Below are 27,277 nucleotides of genomic sequence, written 5' to 3' on the forward strand. Positions count from 1 at the left end.
GCACTTGGTGCCATGGTCTAGTCACGAGGTCTGTGGTGATAGATTGGACTCGATGATCCTTGAGGTCTCTTCCAACATTAGTTATACTGTGATACTGTAATAGGCTGTGATTAAAGAGTTTTCAAGGCATAGACATGGAGGAGATTCTTAATTGAGTCTTTAAGGTATCAATTACAATGAAGTATGACGTTAATAAGTGTTAAATAATTGAGTTCAATTTGTTTGGGTAAAAAAAGTGCTGCTTGGTTAAAACAAACAAGAACCCCACCGCCCCCCCCCCCCCCCCAAACAAAAAACCCAAAACCACCCACAGTAAAAAAAAACCCAACCCCAAAAACAAACAAACAAACAAAAAACCTACACCCACCCAAAACAAACAAACAAAACAACAAACCCAGACCTTAGATATAACAGTAGTTAATTAATCACCTCCAGTTTTTCAGACACTTTTTAATATGGTCATGCATATAAAGTCTTTAACTGCAGGTGTCCTTATATTCACTACACATTACTCAGTGCAAGCAGATCTTTGATCCAACTGTAATTTTACACACTGCACAAAAGCAGCACAAGTACTGACATATTATGAGCTCAAGCCATCAAATAGTATTGGACTTGTGACTTGGAATTGCGTAGAAATCTGAAACAAAACAGTGGCGAAGTGTACTCTTTAAACCAGCTGAAAGCTTGTCCATGGGGACAACTGAAAGTATGTGTTTGGTAGAAAGAGAAAAGGAGACACGAACATATGTGGAGGTCCCCTCCTTTAATTCTCCTACAGAAAACTGAAGAATTTGTGTTCTTTCCTTTCAGCGTCCTAGTTTTCATTTATAGCCATTGTACACTAGTATAAGATGAAGGAAGAAGTGAAAAAGGAGGCTTAGGATATTTGTGCTTCTGAATTTCTCAATGGTCTGTGCTTTCAGTATGTAACTTGATACATGGCCTCTGGATATTGATTCTCTTTTAAGCTTTCTGAAATGAGACATACCAAAGTTCAGGCACTCTGAGCTGCTTTAGGAAAATGAGGTCATCACCTGTACAATGAGTGATTTACACAGTTCTGAAGTATTTTTGATCCTTGCTTAAAAGCATTATAAACCACAGCATGTATATGTACATACATACATGTGTACAAACATAATTTATGAGATTCTCTATGTGGATAGCTCCTATTGGCATGTTTGGACTATGTTTTGACATTTAGACCAAATTAAAAGGACCAGATAGGGAACTGGGTGAGAGACTAAGAAGTCCCATCATTAGAGCAGGCAGCATGGATTTAGGAAGGGCAGGTCCTGCCTGACCAACTTGATCTCCTTCTATGATCAGGTGACCCACCTGGTGGATGTGGGGAGACCTTTGGATGGAGCCTACCTCGGCCTCAGCAAGGCTTTTGACACTGTCCGCCACAGCAAACTCCTGACCAAGCTATCAGCCCATGGCTTGGATGGGAGCACGCTGCGTTGGGTTAGGAACTGGCTGGAGGGCCGAGCCAAGAGAGTGGTGGTGAATGGTGCCACATCCAGCTGGGGGCCAGTCAGTAGTGGTGTGCCCCAAGGATCAGTGCTGGGCCCTGTGCTCTTTAACATCTTAATTGATGATCTGGATGAGGGCATTGAGTCCATCATCAGTAAATTTGCTGATGACACCAAGATGGGGGCAGTAGTTGATCTGCTGGAGGGTGGAGAGGCTTTGCAGAGGGACCTCAACAGGCTGGACAGATGGGCAGAATCCAGCATGAGATTTAACACTTCCAAGTGCTGGGTTCTGCACGTCGGCCACAGCAACCCCATGCAGTGCTACAGGTTGGGGTCAGAGTGGCTGGAGAGCAGCCAGGCAGAGAGGTACCTGGGGGTACTGGTCAATGGTAGGCTGAACATGAGCCTGCAGTGTGCCCAAGCAGCCAAGAGGGTCAATGGCATCCTGGCCTGCATCAGGAACAGTGTGGCCAGCAGGAGCAGGGAGGTCATTCTGCCCCTGTACACTGCACTGGTTAGGCCGCACCTTGAGTCCTGTGTCCAGTTCTGGGCTCCTCAGTTTAGGAAGGATGTTGACTTGCTGGAGCGTGTCCAGAGACGGGCAACAAAGTTGCTGAGGTGTTTAGAACATAAGCCCTGTGAGGAGAGGCTGAGGGAGCTGGGGTTGCTTAGCTTGGAGAGGAGGAGTCTCAGGGGTGACCTTCTGGCTCTCTACAACTACCTTAAGGGTGGTTGTAGACAGGCTGATGATGGTCTCTTCTCCCGGGCACCCAGTACCAGAACAAGAGGACACAGTCTCAGGCTGTGCCAGGGGAGGTTTAGGCTGGATGTTAGGAAGGAGTTTTATACAGAGAGAGTGATTGCCCATTGGAATGGGCTGCGTGGGGAGGTGGTGGAGTCACCATCACTGGTGGTGTTCAGGAGGAGACTTGATGGGGTGCTTGGTGCCATGGTTTAGTTGATTAGATGGGTTGGATTGGTTGATAGGTTGGACGCGATGATCTTGAAGGTCTCTTCCAACCAGGTTTATTCTACTCTATTTTAGAATGAGTAATGTACACACTGGGTTTTCCTATAACTGTACTAAGCAAATAATTCTTGAAAGTACACTCTAATTTTCTTCTTTCCCCCCCACCCCCCGCATATACATATAATTACACTTTTTCAAGTATAGATTTCCTAATTAAATTTATGTCAGTCTTTATGCTCTTTAGTTGACAAAACTTTCAAAACCCTAGGTAAAAAATGGCCCTGTTTTGAATCAAGACATAAACCTCAGTTCATGTCCTCACACAATATTGGATTGAATACTAAAAAAGATGAAATAAATAAAATCCTTAAGCAGGATGTTGAATATTTGAACAGTAGGAATACTATATTAAGAATATTTGTGATCATATTATAATGAAATTAATTGTGCAAACAAACCTTGCCACTTGTACTTTTTCTTAAGTGTTGAAAATATGCATTAAGCTACTCTCTCATTTTATACATGTCTTCTATACTGCCTGTTCTTACACCATGTCTCAATTCATACATAGGTAAAATGTACTTAGAAGCATCATGCATGAATTATTGGCAGGTGTATTGACCTGAAAAGTTCTAACATGAAGTCTATACAGCACCCTTGCAGTCTCGCTATGATTGGTCCTATCTACAATAAACACAGCTCAAAACTTCCTTGTAGCTGCCATGTTTTCTGCTGAAGAATAATATTGCAGCCCCACAGAAGTTATGATCTTTTCAAGACTAAAATTATAGTGAGGCCTCTGTCATGAAAACTTCATATTGGCCGTTTCTCATTAAAGAAAATGAAAGTATATGAACGTTAAGTGATGCATTTAAATAAGGCCTGATGAAATTGTAGCCTTGAAACTTGTCAGTCCTTCAACACCCTTCCATGATGTGGGCTCCAGATGCCAAGTTTGAGATGTATAAACATACTTGATATCTAAGCACTGAAAAGGAAGTGGTGACAGTTCAAACAGCTGTGGCCTCTGCTGTTCTCAGTGCTTTCAGGTTGTAAGAGATGTTTTAAAGGATTAACAAAGATATGATCACTAAGCCCAGCAATTGTAGTTGTAGTCTACTTTTTCTGTGACCTGGCATTTGTGCTGTTATCTGATGCTTAGTCACATTCTAGTCACATTCTATAGTGATGTGCATTTTAGAGCGTATGCAACTACTGTTTTGTAACTGTAATTCTAATCTGTAATCTTTCTTGAAACTGGACAAAGGGGATGAGACATAAAACAAATTGGACCTCTTGTTGTAGTCATCTTTACTTTTATGTTCTGTTGGGTTTTTAACTTGGAATTTTGTGTTTTCACAGGGTTTTTTACTCAGATCTCTACTTTAGCTGATGTGCAAGAAAATGTCATGGAATACCTTCATGTTCTCAGCCGACCAAAGGTTATTGACCAAGAGCATGATGTAGTATGGACTGAAGCATATATTGACAGCACTGTAAGTCTGCATGATAAAGCATTTACCATGGTCTTACTATAATGAGGAATTGGGAGCAAAAATAGTTGTGGTAGAAACACTAGTCCTGCATCTGATATGTGTTGCTGGAATGTCCCAATTTGGTGTGAGAATGAGGACTCAATATCTTTATGTTACAAGTAAATAATTCAGGATTGCTGAATATTAGCAGGTATTTATATATTGTAAATTACAATTAAAATAATGAGGCAAACATGACTAACAGCCTAACTTTAAAATTTGTGATCTCCAAGTATACACAAAATTGCCACTGAACAGAAATTGATTAGATTATTTTTCTATATGTTTTAAAACATGTCAATGAATATATCGGTACAAAAGCATGGACTGACAAGAATCAATACTTTTAGTATACAAAGGTGAGTAGTCAACATCTAGGGAATAACTGTGGGGGAAAATGAGAAGATTCTGCCTTTAAAAGTGGATTGAATGGCTGATGAGCTAGCAAAATTGCCATAAGTGTCCAATTTCAATTTCACTTCGTTGTGAGACATTTGAGTTGAAGCAAAACTTTCCATTATGCAGCGACTGAACGCTCCTGATACTTCTGTATCATTTGTGGTAAGTTATCAGATTTACCATCAGCAGCTGAAAGTTGTTCATTTTCATGGGTTGGTCTGAAATAGCTTTTTAGCTATTTAGGTTTTATATTATGTTTCTTTTGATCCAAATAAAATATTTTATGTTGCATATTATCCATAGAACAAGTATTTGTAGCAAATACCTGTCATTTATCTGAGATGACTAGTGACAAAAGTGTTTCATTCTTTCTGGGTTAAAGTTTTACTGTCATGGAGATGGAGCAAGGTGAGAGAATCTCATCAACTTCATGTTGATATTTGAGGGTTAATTTGTTTTGTTTTGAGTCTAGAAGGTTTAGTTTTAAATCAATGCTTAAAAAAAAATATTCTAGGGGGAAAAAAATTCCCACCCTGGAAATAGTTTTTCTTCATTTTCACATTTGCTTAGATATTTTCTATTCTTGAGTTGTGGCCATGGGTAGAATAATGTAAAATAAATACTAACCACAGAATCCATAAGGTTGGAAAAGGCCTCAAAGATCATCAAGTCTAACCTGTCACCTAAGACCTCATGACTACTAAACCATGGCACCAAGTGCCACATCCAATCCCCTCTTGAACACCTCCAGGGATGGTGACTCCACCACCTCCCTGGGCAGCCCATTCCAATGGCTAACAATTCTCTCCGTGAAGAACTTTCTCCTCACCTTGAGCCTAAACTTCCCCTGGCACAGCTTGAGACTGTGTCCTCTTGTTCTGGTGCTGATTTTTTTAAAATCTAATCTCCCATTTCTTCTCTTTAATCTTTTTATTGTCAAGTAAGGATGAGATGAACAGAAACTACCTGCTATCAGCATCCCTTTGGTGCATCCCATGAAATAGGGTGATGACTAGGAACATCTAGCTCTTACTGAACTGCTTTTATATGCTTCAAGCAATCAATGTGTGTATATGTTGAAGGGAGTTTGTACATTTGCTAGAGAAAGTAGCAGGAAGAGAGCCATGCTAGTGGTGGTTTAAGGCATCTCACCGCCTTGTCCTTTGCCTACGAATCTTGCATTAAAAGCACTGCATACAAAATCTTCCTTCTTTCTCAACACCAAGTCTTCCCCTTTGCCTAACAACAAAGTACAAAATACTGTTTCAGAATTAATTTTATACTTTATTCTGTCTTTCACCTCTTAATCTGTATTTCTCTGATCATTGCAGGGATGAAAATATTCAGAAAAGTTACTCTAACTTTCAGTGATTCTTCTGTAGGTTATGGAAAGACTAAGGAAAATGAACAACTTAATGTTGCATGAAATACTAAATGAATACAGCAGGGGTGAGTAAATGCAAGTGAATTCGAGAACACTAGAGGGAGTGTAGAGAGGGAATCTTGAGAAAATAGGGCAATAAAAAACAAAGGCGCTTTTACATCCTTGAATAAAGGAACTGTTTCAATCCAAACAAAAGCTGGATTACTGCAATCAAATGAAATACTTGCAGTTTCTTCTCTGTCCCTTCACTCTTTTGACTAAGGCTAATTAATGTCACTATGCGCAGAGCTATCTAGGTATATATACACGTGTATAAATGGGTTCACTCATGTACGTATGCACACATATATTTTTTAAGTGTCTGAAAATTCTGCTCAGGACCCTAATGGGTTGGATGATATTGAAAACAACAACAACAAAAAATATTTTCAAAACAGAATACCGTGATCTGCTTAGTTGCAAACTATTTTTCTCCTTCCTCCTCCTCCCCTCAAAGAAAACCTCATAGACAGAGGAACAGGATAGATTAGGGTAATTACATAAAAAATCCAGAAATAGCAATGAAGGGAACTTTGCAACAAACCAGATGTGCTTCTGCCTCATCTAAAGCTGCCCAAGTGGTATTTTCAGAGACAGATTTCCTGGCTATCTCTGGTGTCTTGGCATTGGAAGTGTCACCTAAATAGTTCTATATATCCCATAATGTCTTGATTTTCACAGACAGTTTGTGTGTCTGCTTCTTTGTGGCTGCTGCTTGGACCTTTCCTAGTTAGTAGCATATTTCCAGACAGTTTAAATGTTCTTGTCATCCAGCTCTGTCAGAACAGCCACGGATAGGTTCTCAGGGTTATGTGTACATGGTTGTAATCAATGTCATTGTGCCCTAACAGCATGGGGTGTGCTTCTCCTTTCCATTCTCACCAAATATCAGAGCTAGCTGACCAGCTGTGCGGTTCTAAGCAAGCAAATTATACCGGAACATACTAGGATCCGGACAGAAAGAAGCTGGACAGGAATAGTCTTGCGATACAAAACATTTCCCCTGATGCCTCAGCTTTTTCTCATCCAATATTTGTCCAGGACAAAGTCATCTGTGAAAGCCCGAAGTTACAGTATTTAAGCGTTTGTTACCATTTAGGGATATTCCCTGAAGTAAACCAAGGCATCTAATTCCTGTGTTTGATCACCTTTTCTGTAAAAGGATGTTTGCAGAATGTTCTTACAGCTGCCTATTCAGCCTAGCTTTGACACTTTGGTGCTTAACTTATTGTTAGGAAAAAAACCCAACAAAACAATAAAACAAAATAAAACCAAAAAAACCCTGGAAATTCCTCACAAGATTCATCACATAGAAAATGCAACATGGAGGAACCTGTACGTATGTCAGTTCTGTGTTGCCTTTGACAGTGTCAGGATTACACCTCTGATAGCTGAAAGGATTATAGAGCAACTGAGATTAGGTCTTTCTGGATGAACTAGCTCTTTTTTCTGCCCCTAGGCTTTGTTCCTACCCAAGTGTTTCCCACCTTTTTGAAATGGTAACCAGACAGATTATAGGGTCACGTTTAGTTACCTCTGTCAGAAAATTTTTTGTTCCTTCCCTTAAGCCTAGGAATTAATGTTGGAAATATCATTGACTCAAACCCACATTTCTTTCAAAGAAAGATATGATGATGCAATCTCCAGAGATGTCACATACTGTCAGAGAAAGATAAAAGATTTATGAGATCATTTAAATTAATGCCTGGGGAGAGCTGGGATGATTCCCCACTTTAAGTAATCATTCATTTGAGAAACAATCTTTCTTTATAGGCTTATCTTCAGCTAATTGCAAAGTCAGCTTCACAGTAAGTGGAGTGATACTCCTGTAACAGGCTAGTAGTTTAAGTTCTGCCAACACTGTTAGGCTAAAATGTTGGGATTGAAGTATGTGATATATTCCAGCCAGTGTCTAGTCCGCTGATTCAGAGTCCTCTTCTACACCATTCCTATGGCTGGGTCTCTTTTCCATTTGTAGCTCTCTAGTCAGCAGTTTGATATGGACTCAGATAGTTTTGTAAGGCAGTCTCTTTGGATTATGGTTAATCATCTGTAAACCACAGAAGCCCTTAACTGATTCTTGGGATAACATCTGGAATGTGGAGAAAAATTACTTTTTTTCTGCTGGAAATGCAGACTGGACTGTCCTCTGAGTTGCCACTGTTTAAAACCTTGCAATTGAGAATTTGTTCGTTGGGATGCATAATTGGACCTACTTGGACCTTTTTTGACTCTTCCTGGTGAAATTTGTTTCTCATAAACGTACCTGGATATGTTCTCTGAATCTAATGCACCACTCAGTTAATTTCCTTCAGGCTATTAGTTTCAAGCTGTGAGCAGATTCAGGCATACGTTACCATGTTGGCTCTGTTCAGTTTCCAGCTGGAGGATTCCTCTGCATAGAAAGAGCAAATTATTATTTAATTTCATATTTTGAGGTGACTACCTGGTGCTTCAGAATTTAGGCCTTCATCTTTCAGAAAAGCTATCTGAGTCATTACAGGTAATAATTTGTCCTAAAATGAATGGTGAGTGATTTGTACTCTTTATGCATTTCTGCAGTGTTTAAACACTCTATTTTGTGTCTTCATTTACATTATCTACACCGTCTTGGATGTACATTAAATTAGTGACGTTAGTTCAATTCTACAATTGCTGTTAAAAAAAAACAAACAAACAAAACCCAAACATTTTTCTTTCTTTTTTTTTGAAGTAGGGATTTGGAAAAAAAAATAATTTCTGACAAAGAAGCTGGTACTGTGTTGTTAAGGCAACAGTTCAAGAACCTTATTTCCTCTTTGAAGGGCAGGAAATCGGGTAGCTCCACTGAGCTAAAGCCTAGACTAAGTATTTTTGAAATGCTTATGATGGATGTTACAATTACAATACTACATATATGATCAAATAATTTCAATTTATTTTATCTTCATCCCTAAAATAATCAACAAGCAAACAACAACAAACCAAAAACAAGTACTATGCAGACATACTTTTTACTCTGGTTCAAGTCCTTTGCAGAAATTCAGTAGGAAGTATAGGAAGTTCACACTTCTTAGCTCTCACGTTAGAATCCAAATGTTTTCATCATGAATATTTAGATTCTGGGATATAGTTCTTTTGTCAAATGGTGAGTTCTGAGCCAGTTACAGAGGAGCAAAGGGAACTGTGTATACGAAGCCCTGTGTATAATATACAGAGATTAAACAAAGTCCTATGGACTGAAAGCTATTATGCTGGCATTTTTTCCTGTCTAGGAATTTCTGGTAAGGTATGAAAATGCTTTTTACTGCTTCTTTCATTCATACAATTTTCATTGTGTTCAATGCACAAAATAGCTTTTGTGAAGTAAAAAAAAAAAAAAAATTGAATAGTACCCTATTTTCAGTAGCTTCTAATCCCAGAGATATCTTCAAATACATTTGGTAGCACAAGTTAATTGTGCTGTTATAAGAAGTGGGTGTAATTAGCATTTATATCACAGTGAAAGATTCCCTGGGCCTCTATTACAAAACTGACTTCTAGATTGTAGTACTGGTATTCATTAAAAAGGATTAGAGTGTTCAGAAAGCTCACGTATGTCTACAGCGAGTAAATATTGGTAATCACTGTAGAACTGAATGTCAGAGAATGTCATTAATCAAGAACTGTGAAAAGAAAATGTACACACAGGCAGTACGTTTAAAAAAAAAGGTTTTAAATCCTAGAGATCTGTATTAGCTTCCCTCCCCAGCCCCACTATGGGATTGGTTACATGCTTTGACCCTCCCTTTGTGGCCAAAGATCTCTTAATCTCTAACAATTTACAGCTCTTTATCAGAGGATGTCATCACCACTGACTGATCCAAAGGTTCCCATGAGCATTTCCTTTTCTCACTTTACAGTGTTAGTTATTTTGGTTAGTGTTAGGATATCAAGGCCTTCTAACAGCTAGGTTTGTCCTTAAAATAAAGTTCTTCAAGGTCCATTTTGTCTCCTCTAGATCTGCAGTTGTCCTTTGAAGACTCTGACATAGGAGAAAAGGAAAGTAGACCAGGGAATTATTTTCCTGGAAAAATAAAGCATCTCTGAGAATTTCATCTTTTTCAAAGCTTCTGTAAGAGCATGATTGTAGTTTGAAGTTGCAGACCATCTGGTCTAGAAGTTATGGTCTGCTGTATTAGCACTGGTATCTTACAGATCTGGGCTGGTACTTGAAACATTAGCAATGGTGATCAATGCAGCTGCTTGTACAAATATATAAAACCCCACATTATGCAGGTATTTATATATAAGTGCAGCATCCCTGATTAATTGGCTGCATATGGAAATCTTCATTGACAGTTCAATAAAATAAAATAAAACTGAGCCATGACTTTTATGCATTTCTGTGGCCTAAAATTTCCAGTTGCCATAATTAAGTATTCTCCTTTTCTCCTAAACAGTTCTAATCTGTTTGCTTTACTGCTGGATATAGAAAAAAATGAGTTACCATTAACAACATTAACTGTTTCAAATTCAGTAAGATCTGTGTCAAGTGTCAAAACTTAATGAGTGCTCTAGATAGTAAATGAATAAACCGCTCAACTGAATAGAACTAATGCACTCTCATTATCTTTCCAATGCAGTTCAAAATAACAATGGACGTTGTTTTCTGTTAGAAAGTGCACATCTGATTTACTTATGTTAGGCAGCAGGGTGCTAATCAGTGCAAGGAATGCTGTGCCACTTAAATGTGAGCTTAGGGCCCTTGCTCACACACCAATACAAGAGTCCTGGTGCAGCATGTCCCAATAAAACACACAAACTGAGACCCTTGAATGCTGGGATGTGCAAAGGAAAAGGAAACTTAATGACATAGTGGGAGTATGTTTGCTTTAAATAAGAATGATTTGTGCATTGTTCCATACAAACACAGCATATACACATAAGGGCATGTAGAAGAATAGATGGCACCAATGCAGATGTATGGCTGTATGACTATGTGTACTTTTCAGCTTTTTGAAGTAAACTGCTTCATTTGATAAATTACATGTTTACTTTACTGCTAGTGCTGGAACTTACACTATTAGGGCAATTTTCAGTGATTGCATTAAGCAAAGAATATTACTACAGAGAGCTAATTGCTAGTTGTCAAAGTCATTAGAAAAAATGTTGTGAGGAAATAGCAATATTTATTTTAATGAATTAACACTTTTCATATGGATTGCTGTATGTGGTATTTACACTATAAAATGCTATATGTGATACATCAAAAAGATGTTTAAAACATCAAAACCAAAAACAAAATCCTACACTTAAAGAGGAACATAAAATTTCCTGCTGGGGATGTGGAACATGGAATGCCATCTGTATTATATGGCACTGAGAAAACTGATTATGTTTGGACCTCTATTTCATAGCAGATGGGTTCATTAAATTTAATAGCCTCCAGAGCCTTTAGAAACAGTGTTAAAAACATGTGGAACATGCTGAGGCACTTCACTTCTCGCCCCACAGTCATTATAACTCTGGCACAGACTATAAATATTACACTACTTTATTTCCATTGAAATGGATTACTATTATAATTATTTTTCCTAGTGTACATTTACATGAGAAATGCAGAATGCAAATTGTCCTTGTTCAAACTTTGAGATATGCAGTTGAGTTCTTTAAATGCATTTTACAGCACTTTGTACTGGGAGGCATTCATATAGAACTTATTTTTATCTTCTTCCTGCAACATCAGCAAGCAGCTGTAATGCCACAGCAAAGATAAGTCTTAAGCAGCTCAGCTCCCACTGTAGTGCAAATAAGACAAGCATTATATTAAACCATTGAAGGAAAATCAGAGCAGTGTTACATCTTGCTTTTGGCTATATATTGGGTCTCTTGTTTAGTATTTTATATGATAGGGTAACTATAGCTGGACCTTTGTTCATCTTGTATGACTGGAGCACAAAGAGATTAAATATCTAATTTCAAATAAGAGTAGTTCCTCTTCTCAGAATATTCTCAGTTTGATAGGCAAAGAAATATTAAGGAATATTTTAGTGATACTTATTTTTTTTTATTTTTAAATGATATTTCAAATGAGAGCAGGGAAGTTTTACCATGTTCAAGTGCTTTAACATCCTTCTAATATTCTTCTACCTTTTCATTTGCATGTCCAGATATTTAAACTAAATTACTTTTTTACAACCCTCGTCATATCTGAAGATTTTTTTATTTCCTGGCTTCCCAATAATGCTATCAGCTTGTTCTTGTACAGTGTAATTCAGTAATGTTCTTCTGTTGCTGTTTCCTTTCTTACAAAATGCTGTGACTATCCACACTATAGTTTACTGTTTCAAATGTACTGACCATTTTAATGTGGATTTTCCCCTTCTTCACTGACTCCAATTCCAATTTTCTCACTGGCCATTACTGATACTATTTTCCAGACCTACAAATTTTAATAACCCACTAAAGACTACTATGGTAGCTGATGTATGATGACAGGGTTAAAATAAGACAACTTCCTCATATAATTTACAATCTAAAGATGAAGGAAGAATTGTCAGTTGCTGAGAAAGGGCAGAGAGTGCAAGGACACAGTAAGATAGTATAGCTCAACGCAATAAGTAATTGTCAGTCTATGAAGACTCAGGAATGGAGAGCGCAATGTGAGTACACTCACAAACATGTTCAGCTTTCTGAGATTGTAGTGTCTACTTCTACAGGGCTCCCACAAAAGTGTTCTTTGCCTGGGTCTTAAGAATTGTGGAGTCCTTGCTAGTGTTTGGGCAATCCAGTATTTACTGGTCTAAAAGTGCTTCAGAATGGTTACATTCGTAAAACACATTCTGTGATTAAATTTTGGAAATCAGAAAATTCAGTAAGATTTGAATGTTAGTTTTGATGGTTTGAGAGCACAAAGATACCATACTGGGACCTTGTAAATTATTAAGCTACTTCTTGCTGCTTCTGCTGTAAACATGGTGTGTCGTGTGACATGATTTCTTTGCACCAAATTGTTTCTTCTTGTATGAAAACTAATGGGATATGTGTCAAAAAGAATCCATTGAATTATAAATGTTTGTAGGTTTCACCTGCTGGATGTTCTCCCCCTGGCTGCTATATACAAATTACGAAGAATTGCTCTGCTGTTAAATTTGACTAACAGGCATATTCATGGCAAAAGGGTATTGGTCTCATTTACAGACACCTGCACACTAGAGATAGAGCAGCTTGGGACCATTTCCAGCTGCAGACTACTGATGGCATACTGTGCCTTTAGGTGAGGTGACAGAAAATGCTTTTCATTTCCAGTTTGTTTCATGGGGAATTCTCTGGTTTTGAGACATTGAAATAAACTCAAAAGGTGAGAACTCATTAACTAGAAGGAGAATTTGTTTGTAGATCTCCATATTCTGTGGTGAATACACAATTCAGGAGGATCTGTCTGTTCTTACTGCAAACTACTTAAAGAAACTCACAGATGATAACTGTCTTTGATCTTTTTGCATCAATTTTCAGTGAAATTGTGTTAATTATAAGGAAATTGTAGGTATTTTGTCAGATATATTACCTTTTTTACCCCCTCTGTTTTCATCTTAAGTTTTCACGTAACAGATTTTTTTTAGGGCAAATGAAAATGTATGCAGGCCTTGAATTTAGTATAATACACTAAATCCTATCCTTTGATCTCACATGTCATTTTTTGACTTTCTGGGAGAAAGAGGGCAATGAAGATGAAATATACTTTATCAGCACTGCTGGAGTGAAAACCTGAAATAATAAGAAAGACTTATTAAATTATTGGTGCCATTCAAGCTTTGCTGCAGTGGCAGAATTCAGTGCAAAAAAAAAGAAGAGAAGAGAGAAAAAAGGGGAAAAAAAAAGTTCTCTTTAGTCTATTGTTCTTCAGATACTGAAGTTAGTTATTTTTAGATATTCTTGTGTAATCAGGAGATTTAGCATACAAGTCAGTCATGCACATAATACAGTATACACGTTAAGGTTAATGCTTATCATAGTCATTATGACCAGTATTTACTTTGAAGTTAGTAAGTGCTGGAGAATTTATTCAGAAATATATTTTATAATGCAAATAGTAACAAGATATTTCCTACTAATGCTCTTATTGCTTGACAGCAAGCTATTCAGCCTTGCTCCAAACCATTGTGTTTTATCAAATCAGGCCTTTCTAAGAAAACATTTCCTTCAATGATTAGCTATCAAGTTGGTAAATGCATGTTCTTCAGCAATGTCACCATCATCAGGAGGATGTTTAGAACATATATGATTTCTCCACAATTCATAAGAGCCATTTCACTTGCATTGATGTATTTCTTACTTTCAGAAGGAAAATGCAGTCATCCAGAAGATTAGTTTACATTGCTTAGTCCTAGGTAAACATCAAGATCCCTATAAACTGTATACTAGGAGCTGGCACAAGGATCCTACAGTAGCATTCTATTTAAAGACAGCTTTTACAGAAAATTATTTGCTTTTGTTGTTTTGGGTGGGTTTTTTGGTTTTGTGGTTTGTTTGGGGGTTTGGTTGGTTGGGTTTTCTATTTGTCTGGTTGGGGGTTTTATTTTTTTTGGTTGGCTGGGTTTTTTTCTTTGTTTGCTTGGATTTTTCTTATAATGGTGATTATTTAGCCACTCATATACACTACAACAGAATATGCATTAGAAACAGTATAGTAATACTAAGGAACAGTTCAGAGCTTTTTCTATTGCAGGCAATGGCCTTTATATAATAGCAAAACGGTGAAGACCTCAATAATCAGTATAGTTATGTTTATTCCAGGGAAGTTTTTCCTTATTAATGTAATACTAAAAGGAGAACTCACTCTTTTTAAACATGTATGCAAGAGGCCAACATTTTGTTCATGGTGTGTGGAATGGTTATGGGGTGTCACATTCCATGAGTCAGTTCTGCTACTTCAATCTTCAATCATGTGGCTTATTTTTTAAATTAGCATAATTGTTAAAAAATATAATTAGTTATTTGTGACTAAAGTATCTAACCAAACGTTCCTTTTAAAGTGATTATTCTGAGTAATTTAAATGCAATCTTTCCTCTAAATATTTTGTATTCATTAAAAAGAGAGAACAATTCATGATGTAGTTAAAAGAATCACAGTCACAGATTCACAGAATAAAGGAATCTGGAAAGAATAGAATAGACCAGACCAGACAATGTTGGTAGAGACCTTCAAGATTATCGCATCCTTTAGATCATCTAGTCCAGCCCTGTACTCAAGCAGGATTTATCAGAGCAAGGTTCCCCAGGACTATGTCCAATTAGATTTCGCACATCTCCGCAAGCTCTCTGGGCAGCGTGCTCCAGTGTTTAGTCAGTTACTCTTACAGTAAAAATGTAAGAATTTTGTTATGAGTATGGAGAGCAGATGCAGGCAGATGTGATCTAACTTGATTAACTGTTTCAAAATCTGAACATATTTAGATTTAAAACCAAGATTGCTAAAATGTGCATTAGAAGTTATTCATCATTTACATTAGTAAACAGTTATGTATGTTAGAAAATTTGTGAACTCCTCAGAGTGGAGCCATTTTGTTACAAAGATGTTTTGAAATGTGTATGTAGCTTCATAGTGTGCTCTACTCTTTCTTAATTCCTATCTGATATGTTTGCAGCTCCTCTTTTTTCTCTTTTGCATGTTTCACAAGAGCTAACTTCTATCCTTTCTGTCATCTTTATAGAGTTCCTTGTAAAGAGAGGAGTAGAACCGTAGCTTTCATCTATATTTGATGACTGTCTTCTCCATAGCAACATTTACATTTCCTCTCACTGGTATACTTTGCATGCAGTGCACAGTCTGTCCTTGACTAAAAAGCTGTAGTTACTGCAAAATGAGTGGTAGCACAGTAAAACAATTATTTGAACAAAAAAAGATTTTGTATTGAATCCCTTGAAAAATCAGGTGCGTCTTCCTTACAGATGTTGTCCCAGTAGCTGCAGGTTAATGTCACTCTTTTAGTGTTTATATTTCAATCTTAATACCAGGAACAGCAGGAGGCTGAATTTTATTTTTTCCTCCATGTAGGCATATCATTATACAGGGTGCCCTTACAGTGCTTAAATGATTGTAGGAATTGGAGAGTAAGGACACACATTATAATTTTGATGATTTACAATATCTAAATCCTGTGTCATACAGCAACAAAGTACATTTTAAAGAGACTTTTGATATTCTTTCTATTCTCTCCCAAGTTTTTGCTATTTTTAGGAAGAGCTGTTGAGGCCTGCCTAGCAATGTATGAAATGCTTTGCATTTCTTTATGCATGTAAAGAAACCATTACCTACCTTACATTTAATTATTTATATGATACTATGAACAGACAAGCTATATTACACAGCATAAGTGCACAGTCTTGCATCTGGGAATAAACTGCACCAGTACAGGTTAGGAGGTGATCTGCTAGAGTGCAGCTCCATGTAGAAGGACCTGGAAGTCCTGGACATCAATGTGCCTCTGTGGCCAAGAGGACCAATGGGATCCTGGGGTGCATTAAGAAGAGTGTGTCCAGCAGATTGAGGGAGGTTCTCCTTCCCCTCTACTCTGCCCTGGTGAGACCTCACCTGGAATATTGCATCCAGTTTATGGCTCCTCAGTTCAAGAGGGACAGGGATCGACTCAAGCGAGTCCTACAGAGGGCTATGAGGATGATTAAGGGTCTGGAGCATGTGCCCTATGAGGAGAGGCTGAGAGCCCTGGGGCTTTAGTCTGGAGAAGGGAAGACTGAGAGGAGATTTAAGAAATGTTTATAAATATCTGAGGGAGCAGGCTCTTCTCAATTGCACCCTGTGATAGGACAAGGAGCAATGCATATAAACCACAGCACAGGGGGCTCCACCTCAACATGAGGTTCAGGAACTTCAGTGTGAGGGTCGTAGAGCCCTGGAACAGGCTCCCCAGAGAGGTTGTGGTGTTTCCTTCTCTGGAGACTTTCAAGACCCATCTGGATGCATTCCTGTGAGACCTTCCAGATCCTGCTCTGGCAGCAGGGTTAGGCTCGATCCCTGGAGGTTGTTTCCAACCCCTGACATCCTGTGCTCCTGTGATTGCACAGTACCTGGCACATGGATGCACTGCGTATTCTGGGTTGGGTTTTTTTTTTTTTGTCTTATTCTTGTCTGAGGAGCTTCACTGCTGTATGTGACATCCTCCTCCCTGCTGTGGTGTTAAGGACAGGGTCTATGTGCTTGCCACAATATTTCACATCTTTCCTGAGAGTCTATTTCTAACATGTAAAAGTTCTAATACATAAATTCAGTGGCAAATTCAGAGTCAGGAGGTGACATATGCAGGATGAGCCTGAACGTTGCAAACCACCATCAACTTAGCTATGCATAATATTAAATTTGGTGCAGACCAGAAACTATTTACAGAAATGGCTGTACTATCAAGATTGTATTCATCTGTTGATTACTTACTGGCATCTCTGTTGACCTGATTATGGAACAATCATATCAGCAGGGTAGTTAGCCTTTTTCTGAGACTGGTGATGTTTAAATGCTTTGTAGAAGAATAGGACTGGAAAAGAGGGCAGTGATGTGAAATAAGAATTGTATCTTTATTTGTGAATGCCTACAAAAAATGAATTGCAATACAGTAATTCTTTAGAAGAACAAATTAATGCACTCATTATTAGAAAAGTAGAAAATGGATTTAGTTTATTTTTGTTTCTCTGTATAACAAACTTTTTGTTTTGCTCTTCTTCAAACAAGCAGAAGGTTGAATTCTGTTCCAACAGAACAATAACTTCAGAAAATTCTAGTGTGTTTTACTTTAATACTTCAAGACTTGGTTTCTTGGATAATCTAGGACCTTCAGCTACATAGTACATACAACTTGGGGGTTAGCTTAGAGAAGAGAAGGGTTTGGAGACCTTATAGCAACTTTCCAGTGCTTAGCCTACAGTAAAGATACGGAGGGACTTTTATGAGGTCTGGTGTGAAGTACAAATCTACTGGTTCTGCAATATATGCCACTTGCTTCTAAGTGGAGTATTTCAGGTCTTTTTATGGCTTTGGTTGTTTCACTCATGTTGGCCTCATGGTTATCTGATCCAAGAAATAGTGCAACATCCTTGATGTTGGACTCCTTTGCCTGTCTTGGTTTATTTACCATGTTGTTAGTGTCTGCAATTTTTCTTTTTCTGATAATACCAAACACATTTCAATGAAGGGCCCAAAATAATACTAGATTATTTGCAAATGTGGAAAGCATGACAACTGTGTGCAATAACAGTACTGGAAAACCTCAGACACTTGTTTGTTCTGTGTTACATTGTGTGACAGGACCCTCAGTTGACCTGAATTTAGAGGTGGAATTCTCAACATGTCTTACTGGAATCAAGCATACTATGAACTCCAGGGGACTTGCAGATGCTGAAGGATATTGTTTTACAATACAAAATAGAAGAAGAATAAAAATTTGTTAGTAAAGAAAATTTGGGTTTTCTGGGAAAGATAGCTTAAAAAATTTCTCTTTCTTTTTCTTCACTGTGTCCTTGAAAGGCCCTATACTCCAATCTTGCTCTTTAATTTAGCTCTTGTTTTTTAGGTTGCAGCAAAATTTGCAGTTTTATAAAGATCCCTAAGTCCACTTTTCTCTCAGGTTTCCCCTGGTGCTTTGAGGTCTGCAGGTTCCTGACCCTGCCATGCCTTTTCTTACTAATCACCTTTATGGAGGAAAGTACCCTTCCCTTCTAATCCAACCAGGAGACCGTGAATGCCCAGGCTTTCCTCCCTGCATCTCAGCTACAAACAAAACCTGCATTAGCAAGATTGTGAACTAGGAGCAGGGAAAACAGATATGTGCTCTATCACCTATCTTCTTTAGAGACAATCACCAGGAGGAGGAATAGACACTAGTGGAAAAGACAAAGAAACAAAGTATTTTGGTGTGAATAAAGACACTGAAATGGCATAGCTTACCATAAGTGCCCGTAGAATAGAAAGATCTGCAGTGCTTTTGGAAGGCCAGGGAAGGATCACATAGTTTACTGCAGCACTGCCTCTTGGCAGTGTATAAGGCAAACCACAGGAATCAGAGGTACCCACTGGGTTTTACACAGAGACAGGTAGTTTTTAGACTATGCAATAAAGGGTCAAGCCAGAGGACTATTACTGTTATTATTAGGAAAATTATTTGTTTCCTATGGCCTCCCAGAAGGGGTAATGTCAGACAAACCTCTATAGTTTATTTTGAAGGAATTTGCAGCAATTGTTAAACTGAATTGCTGACATATAAGATCTTGTAACAGCCAAGTTTAAAATCAGTAACAGAATGAAGATTTGTCTGTCTGTAACAAAATAGACTTTATTTTTTAATTATTTTAAAATTTTTACTTTTATTTTTTAAGGATAAGATTGTGAAGTTGGATTTTGAAGCTTAGGTGAAAAGTGACAAGAATGCCAGCCCAGGAAGAAGTATAATGGAATGTAACTCGCATCTGCTAACCCTAATATTCTTAATAAGGCTTTCATTAATGAATATTTCAGAGCAAGGAAATATTCTTGATTTTATGAACAGCTATAAATGGGAGAGACACTTTAAATTTGGTGACATAATATGGAACTCTAATTTTTAAACTCTTATCAAAATGATAGTGAAAATAATCTCTCTCAGTAAAAGCAATAGGCATAGTTTCATACATAAAAGTATATAGCATCTAGTTTATGTGGTAATAGGAAATCCTCACTTGCATTCCATCTGTCTGTAACTCCCTCACATGGCAAAGCTTGACCAATCCACCTCTGTCTGAATGGCTGTATTCAAATATGAGTAAACTCAAGTCCTGAAAACAGGTAGTAAAAGCTACATCTAAGAGTACTAATATTTGTGTAAGGATTCAACTTAAATTTGAAGTCTTGATAGAGCATTGTGTGTGTGTGTGTTCATGCATTTGTGTTTTGGGGTTTTGTGTTTATTCAGATTTTTAATACTGTCACCATTCCCCAAACCTATCTCCACTGTATTTGGACTATAAGCTTTCTAATTTAGTTTGAGTGGTTTTTGGAAGTATTTCTGATATAGTAATTCTGTACCTAACATTTTATATGGTGCGTTGGATGACATGACTGTACTTGGAGTACTGTTGTTTTAGAATATAGCTTACAAATTACCTCATTGTGAAAACAAAGGGGATTGCTATGTCTGGTGAGTTTGGACAAACTGCAGATTTCTGTAGTACGTATTCCAAAAGGGGAGATATGGACATCATTCTTTACTGCACCTGTCCGTAACTGAAATATCAGTGAAAGGATGCTTATAATTTTTACACATATATAGCAAGAAAATGGCATCACAGAAATTCCAGGGTTTCACCACTCTCAGGTTCTTCACCATGAGAGTGGTGAAACCCTGCAATGGGTTGTCCAGGGAGGTGGTTGAGGCCCCATCCCTGGAGGTGTTTAAGCCCAGGCTGGATGAGCCTCTAGCCAGCCTGATCTAGTGTGGATTGTCCCTGCCCGTGGCAGGGGGGTTGGAACTAGATGATCCTTGTGGTCCCTTCCAACCCTGAATGATACTATGATACTATGAAATTAAAAAGCAACATTAGAGAGAAATCATTTTCAGTGCTACAATAGGGAACTAAAAAAATTCATATTGCAACTTTCTTCTTTTATTTGAATGGAAGAAAGAAAACACTTCACTTATCACAGTAAACCAAGTTGAAGACTAGTAAGTAGCTAAGCATTCAGAAAATGTTTGAACTGCTCTAAATAATGCTCTGATCTCGTATAGAGGATTTAGCTCATGTATTTACAGTTCATCAGGTACCTGCAATTTCTGCAGCAACCCTTGTATATCATTCTATATAATCAACTACTTAAACAGCAAACTTTTAAAGAAACAGATATAAGTTATAATTTAATGAGACCATAGCTTGTATTTTGCTATTGGATCATTCAGGTTTTAAGGATGAAATAATTTTATTTGCAGCAATTCTCACTGACATGAATTTTGCTACGTTTTATATAATGGCTGGCTGCTTTCAGTATTGTGAATTAGACATCACATGACAAGTCTTTTTCATGGCATACAATAATGTTTGTAATTAGCTTTTAGCAGAGCACTGTGTGGAAGGTTTTTCTATCTGTTTTAAGTCAGAGCAAGAATGAAAGGTAAGAATCTCAGAAGAGGTCTTGAAGCATTTGGTATTGATTCACCTGCCTGTTTTTTTGTGTTCAGCTGATGCCTGTGAAAAATAGTTTGTATTGGAAAAAGACATTTTCTGAGAAGGTGGATTTAGCACAAGGCTAAATTGCTGTGCATGGTGAACTTCTCTATGAGTATGAAAGAGAAGAATTCAGAAAAAGGGAAAACTGTGTTGTGCCTGCAACAGTTTATTTTTCTGAGATCCTCTCTAATGTGAAATGGGTTTTCTTTTTCCTAAAGTGAAAACAGAACCAGTTTTTCAACTCTTGATAAATAAGGTATTTTGTATGTATTGGAGTCTACTGCCTGCTCTCCATGACTTTTTTACGTGAGTTGTTGCTTACAATAACTACTGTGCATACAGCCAGGTATGGCTAATCTTGTCAAAGAACATGTGTGTGATAGAAATATACATATATGCATAAACACTTACCTTTTGTTTGCATATATGTACATGTAACCGTACTTGTGTTTACACTACAGCAATGTATTGTTCTATGCATACATTATTGTATATTATGCATATGTTTGCATAAGCAGTCAGTAACTTTCTATAACCAGTTCGTTGTCATTTTCTTTGTTATAGAGAACCCAACCTTCTAGTTTAATGTTAAACCGTTCCTAATGACAATTTAATTTATAATAACTGTAGATTTAGATGTTTATAAACCAAGAATGTCTGGTTTTAAAACTAAAACAATTCTTACATTGAATTATATTTGTGTACAGGAAGATGGGACTACTTCACAGCTCAAGTCTGATACCATATCTGATGAGAAAACAGACCCTCTCTCAGTATCATGGTATTTAACAAACTGCCTGGTGCTTCTGTGATACCTAGCAGAGAAGCTGTCAAATAATAAACTAACTTAGTAAGCCTTCAATAATTTGAATCAATTGACAATGTAAATCTAGTTTCTTTCCTTTATACTTAATTTTATATTATGTATGTAATTTTATGAATAGAACAGCTAAAGAAGCTGATCAAATTAATTTAATGAATAATGATTGCTTGTTCTGTTTTGTTGTTTTCCAGCTCCCTCAGGCTCAAAAGGTAAAATACTTTAATCAAATCTTAGTCATTCAAAATAGTCACCAGTTCTTCATGTTTCCATGGTGTTGTGAGTATGGTACAGTAGTGATCAGTGAAACAACTCACTATAATGGGGGCTCTGGAGCTGAGCAGCAGAAAGGGTAGCTGACATTAAGCCAGCTAAGTACTTGCGGAGAGCAGCTCTTTAAACATATGAGCTATTTTAACACAATAAGCATATAGTAGACTACAACTTTTAAACAACAGAAGGCTATTTTATCAGCAATTTGCAATAATAGCAAGGGTAAAAAAGAAGAAATCACCCCATTACTACGTGTGAAACATCTCTGGATCGTTTTGTCTCTATTGCTGAGACAGTAGAATCCATGGTCTAGCTGGTACCCTTTCACTGCTCCCCACTGTATCAACCAGCACACCTTTAAATACATCCAGCATTTGACTCCTTTAGCAAGTTGCATACAGTTTTCATATACTGTGCATCGATATGGTACATTACCACAGTCACCACTGCACATGATGATAGCAAAATGATTGTGGCAGATGAAGACTTGTTTGATGCCTGTTGCATTATCCTTGGGTAGTTCACAAATATAATTAAAGCTTCCAAAGAACAGGAAAAAAACCCAACACACACCAACACAAAACAATCAAAAAACAGATGCTGTTTTGTGGTTTGCAGTGAAAAATATTGAAATGAAAATGTGAATGGAACTATGTGGTGCTACGTAAAGCACCTTTAATAAGAAATGTCAAAGCACTTAATCAGTTAAACATCACCATTGTTAACAGTCTTGGATGATGATCAAAGGTCACTTTTTAATGGAAGCTATAGATTAAATGGTCTTCAATGAACAGCTTTTGCAGAATGGTGACAGCAAGCAGGGAACTCAAAACTTTATAAGTGTATCACACTTTTTCATTTTTTAGTTTAGAAAGCAAGATATATGAGCATGGGAGCTTTACTTTTGTAATGCTATATCTGTACTTGAAATTTCCTTGCTTGAGGAGTTCAGAAAATTCTGAGCAGGTAATACACTATTTTCAAATCTGCAGGTAATATACTATTTTGTGACGCTGGGCTGTGTCCATAGCTCGTGTTTTCATAGTGGCAGAGCCTACTAAATGTGATGTGGTAACAAGAATTGGGACTTTGGTTTGGTTTTTTCCCCCCTCTCTCTGGAAATAGATGGTGAAAAGAAATCTTTTATTTACAGCTTCCTGGGAAAATAGATTTGCTACACTGGCTGGCTTTGACTTTTTCATGTTCACCTGCTTGCCTAAAAGCTTATGCCAAATGCTTCTTTTGACAGTTTGCAGAGAGAAGAGACAGTGAGGTTATAATATGTCGGTGCAGAAAGATATAACTGGTCAGGTTGTTTAGCAGATCGTGTCCTGTGGTGCCATATTTCAAATTTTGGTGTCCACAATTCTGAACTATTAAATAATGTTCTGGTTTCTGAAGATCAGTGTTAGTGAAAACCCACTGTTTTCATGAAAGGTAAAAAGTGCCAATTTTCAGTGCGTCACACCTTGAGCAAACTAAAGCAGAACAAAAGCCACTTATTTTGTATGCACATGTCTTGTTGAGGGATGGGAAGGAAGGAATGGTATGGGGAGAGAAGACAGATGCAAGTAATCCACTAGGGGTTTTGATAACTTCAGGTAAGAAATAAGCCTTTTTATAAGCATGGCCTTATAGTTTATGAACAAAACAGAAGAATCTCATGCTGTCTGCAAGGTGAAGGGAAGCAGCACGAGGCAGTTGCACGCCTTTATGAATGACTTAGTCACTAGGGTACATGTTTTGCCATATGGTGCCTGAACTTGTACTGTATTTTTGTTGGAATCTATGTATCATCTTGCAAATATTTTCTGTATAAACATTTCAAACAGTCCTGTCTCTCAAAAATTGTTCACTTTAATCTGTGAGTGATCTGAAAGAAGAATGTGGCATTTCAAGTTTACCTTTACTTTTTTATATCCATTACAAATAGTTGGTCATCTTGACGAAATGTGTTATGTCTTTTATGTGAAACATTTTTGGCTGTGGTCTTCTCAGTGTTTAGTCAATGTTCTATGGTGATTAGCTATTGATTTTCAAGACCTTTAGGTTCTCATCTGTCTACAGCAGTTAAATATCAATTAAAATATGCTACTGTTATCTACTGTAAATCAGATCGATGCAAATTCAGAATTGGAGTGCAGGTGAAACACATATGGGACTTTAAGATGGATGATATTTATCTTTAAAAGATCCTTGTAATAGAGGCTATATTTAAAATATAAAATACCACAAGACCAAAAAACGTGCCACCGTAATTTCATGTAATAATCCTGCTGATTAAATATGATTGTGTAGATCTCAGAAGAAAATATGTCTAGGAAGAGCTAATTTATGTAAAAGAATGATCTGATATCCTGAGAAATGGAACATGTTTTATATATCCTCTATGTTGGTTTTCTGCATGTTTTTGGGTATTCATCCCACAGAGCTGTGAAAATAGTCATAAAACAAAGTAATAACTCAAGTTTACCCATTTTCAGACTTTTTGAGATTGGTTTCCAAAATTGGTCTTTATTTCTGTAAAAAACAGCTTTTCTATTCATAGATGAGCAAGAGCTATTCTTCCTTAATAGCTCAAAAAGGTGTTTGGTTTCCTAATAGGAAAGCCTTACTTGCTTTCTAGAGCAAACACAGCAGGATCCAAATCTGTTGTCCTATACCTGCTGTGATGTTTTGTTGTACTTAGCTTGTGTGAAGAGGTAGAAGTGAATAAATTAGGCACACAAATCAGGAGCAGTCAGTTGTGTTTAGGAACATTTAGGAAAGCTTTTAAAAAATATTCTATTATTAATTGACTAATATTTCATCCATATAGAAATGTTCTGATCATATTTGTTGCCCACGTTTCTTCTTTCTTTCCGTGTTATCCCTTAACTTCTGTAAGTAATGCTTTGCCCTCCTTTTATCTTGATGCTATCATCTTTCAGCCGTTTGGGAACATCATTTATCATTCCCTGCATCATTTACCTTCTTATACTTTGAAGTGTTGAATTAACTGTCACTGGGAATAGAAAACGGCAAATGTGCAACGCTGCAGTTTCATTGACTCACAGGGCTGGTGATTTTAGCATTTTTATACAATTATAGGCATTAAAGTGGATCTAATGAAATACAAAATAATAACGAAGTAAATATTTGGCCCTTATTTAGCATGCTTTTGGATCTCTTTCCTGCTGACACGACACTGTTGTCTTTCAGTTGAGAAACAACTAATGCAGGTCTCTTTCATTCATTATTTTAGGCTGTAGACAACTTACAAAATCCTGGGATCTAGCTTAAAACTCTGTGTTTTCCTTTGGAGGGCTAGTTTTAATTTTTCTTGCCAATGTCACCTGAAGTAGCCTAGCAATTCTCAGACACAATCTGCTTGTGCAAGTTGGAGAAACTATTTTTTGCAGTATTATCAGTTGAACATGTTAAGAAATTTATATTCCATAGCATAAGCCATCCAAACTCCAAATGAACATTTGAATTCATGTATTTTTTTCTCTGTGATTGTAATTCCATGTTTTAGAGACATATAGGATATCCTTCCAGGCTTGAAGGAATAAGAAACATCTGAGGGGCTGCGTAGTTCAGTAGTCTCCCGTAAGGATATTTGCCCATATGCACTAATCCACACACATTTAATATTCCACTGAACAGAATTATCATGCTTTCTTATTGCACCCATTTGACATTTATTATCCAGTCAAGCACTGTCAAATCAGTGACATTTCATAGCTCTTTGAGTCTTTGTATTTTTCTTCTAATGGTGATTCTGCTTAAATGGTGGCAGAGTTCTACTTAAATATTCCCAGAATCACCTGACAGTAGAGGCCTGCTAGTTTCACTCATGAAGTAAAAGAGATAGGAATACCTTCTGCTAAGGGCAAGATGGAAACAAAATGAATTGATGAAGATCTGGAGTGGAAGTTAAACTCAGAAGGAGATTGTTGCTTTTGTTTTATTAATAAACCCTAGGGGGAATTATGCAATAGTGAGATGATATTCTTAGCAGAAAATGAAATATGTAGTGTATTCAAATGTAGAACAAATCAGAAATTAACAGCTCAGCAGAAAAGTAGAAAATGGTGGAGTTTTTTTTAATGGCTGGTGGAACAACATCTGCTGCCAGATAAAAACTTGATTTTACACTGGCAGGTCTGAAAAAGAGATGCTCATTCAGCATAGAGAGGAGCCTTTTTCACTGCTTTTCAGAAGTGAAACTTGAATATGAAATACTATCATACTGCAAAGGATATCTGCCTGTGTACACATACATGGTTTGTCTGGGTTCAGAGGTTCCAGTATGTGGTGGTTTTTTGCCAGAAGGACTGTAATGAGCCTTCACGTTACTTTCACATTACTACAGAGAATTTATTCAGGATCAAACTACTGCTGTACATAGCAGGAGCTGTCAAATCTCCTACATTGTTGGGGATGCCCAGACACATCCACTGGTTGCATACTGTCTAAGAAGACAGGTAGATCAAAACTAGTCAATAGATTAGCCTGAATGGTAGTACAGTTAAGACTACTGAGGTTTCAGGGAACTAAATTTAGAGAGGAAGCACCGACTGATTGTGTTTACCAAGGAAGATGTCTTTGTATGTCACAATCCATTTCCTCTCATGAAGGTAGCATCCTGACTCATTAAGGGCAAGGCTGATTACAGCACCCATCAGCTGCAGTCCTTAATCAAAATGAATCAGTCAGAACAGCTTATTTGCACTGAAGCAGGAGAAACTGAACTAAATCAGTCTCTTGAATATACTGTCTGCAGATTTCCTCTGATAACGTAAATTCAAGCTTTTATTTTGAAATACATAAAGCTCATGTAAACATGCTAGTTTTGCTTTTGGAAGAAGCAGGAACTTCTTGCTATTTTATGGAGAATAAATATCTAACACAGCAAGGAAAATCTGACAGGGCAGGCGCTTAGTGCCATACTGCATATAATCAGAGATTCTGTATTGTTTAGCATGAAGATGAGCTACACAGAGGCTTGCTGATGTCAGCCTTTTAAGATGGTTAGTGCTTTTATAAATGCAGATTGAAATAACTATAGGAAACTATGTGTAAATATAAATATTTATTCTATAAATATAAATAAACAAATACAGGCCTAGCTCCATTTGCCTTTTTAAAAGAAATGACTCGCTAAGAAAGTAACTTTGATACCTGTAACCTTTTAAAGTCATGATTGATTTATTGCATGTTTTTTTC

General features: G+C 37.2%; 1 protein-coding gene across 5 annotated transcripts in view; it reads left to right on the plus strand.

Moving 5' to 3' along the window:
• Positions 1–27,277, plus strand: part of CACNA2D3 (calcium voltage-gated channel auxiliary subunit alpha2delta 3) — a 432,799-nt gene that overhangs the window by 277,166 nt on the left and 128,356 nt on the right. For 3 of the 5 annotated variants that reach the window (XR_010990518.1, XM_068163805.1, XM_068163807.1), the window contains exons 13-14: positions 3,814–3,947; positions 21,988–22,005. Coding sequence is in view for 4 of the 5 variants with exons in the window: in XM_068163805.1 (XP_068019906.1) it covers positions 3,814–3,947; positions 21,988–22,005 (152 nt within the window). In the remaining variant the exon portion in view is untranslated. The remainder of the gene's footprint in view (positions 1–3,813; positions 3,948–21,987; positions 22,006–27,277) is intronic. The other 2 variants (XM_068163806.1, XM_068163808.1) reach the window with 1 other exon arrangement.

This window comes from Melanerpes formicivorus, unplaced genomic scaffold (genome assembly GCF_026170545.1).
Source record: "Melanerpes formicivorus ecotype bairdi unplaced genomic scaffold, bMelFor1.0.p_v2 SCAF_74, whole genome shotgun sequence".
Lineage (NCBI taxonomy): Eukaryota > Metazoa > Chordata > Aves > Piciformes > Picidae > Melanerpes > Melanerpes formicivorus.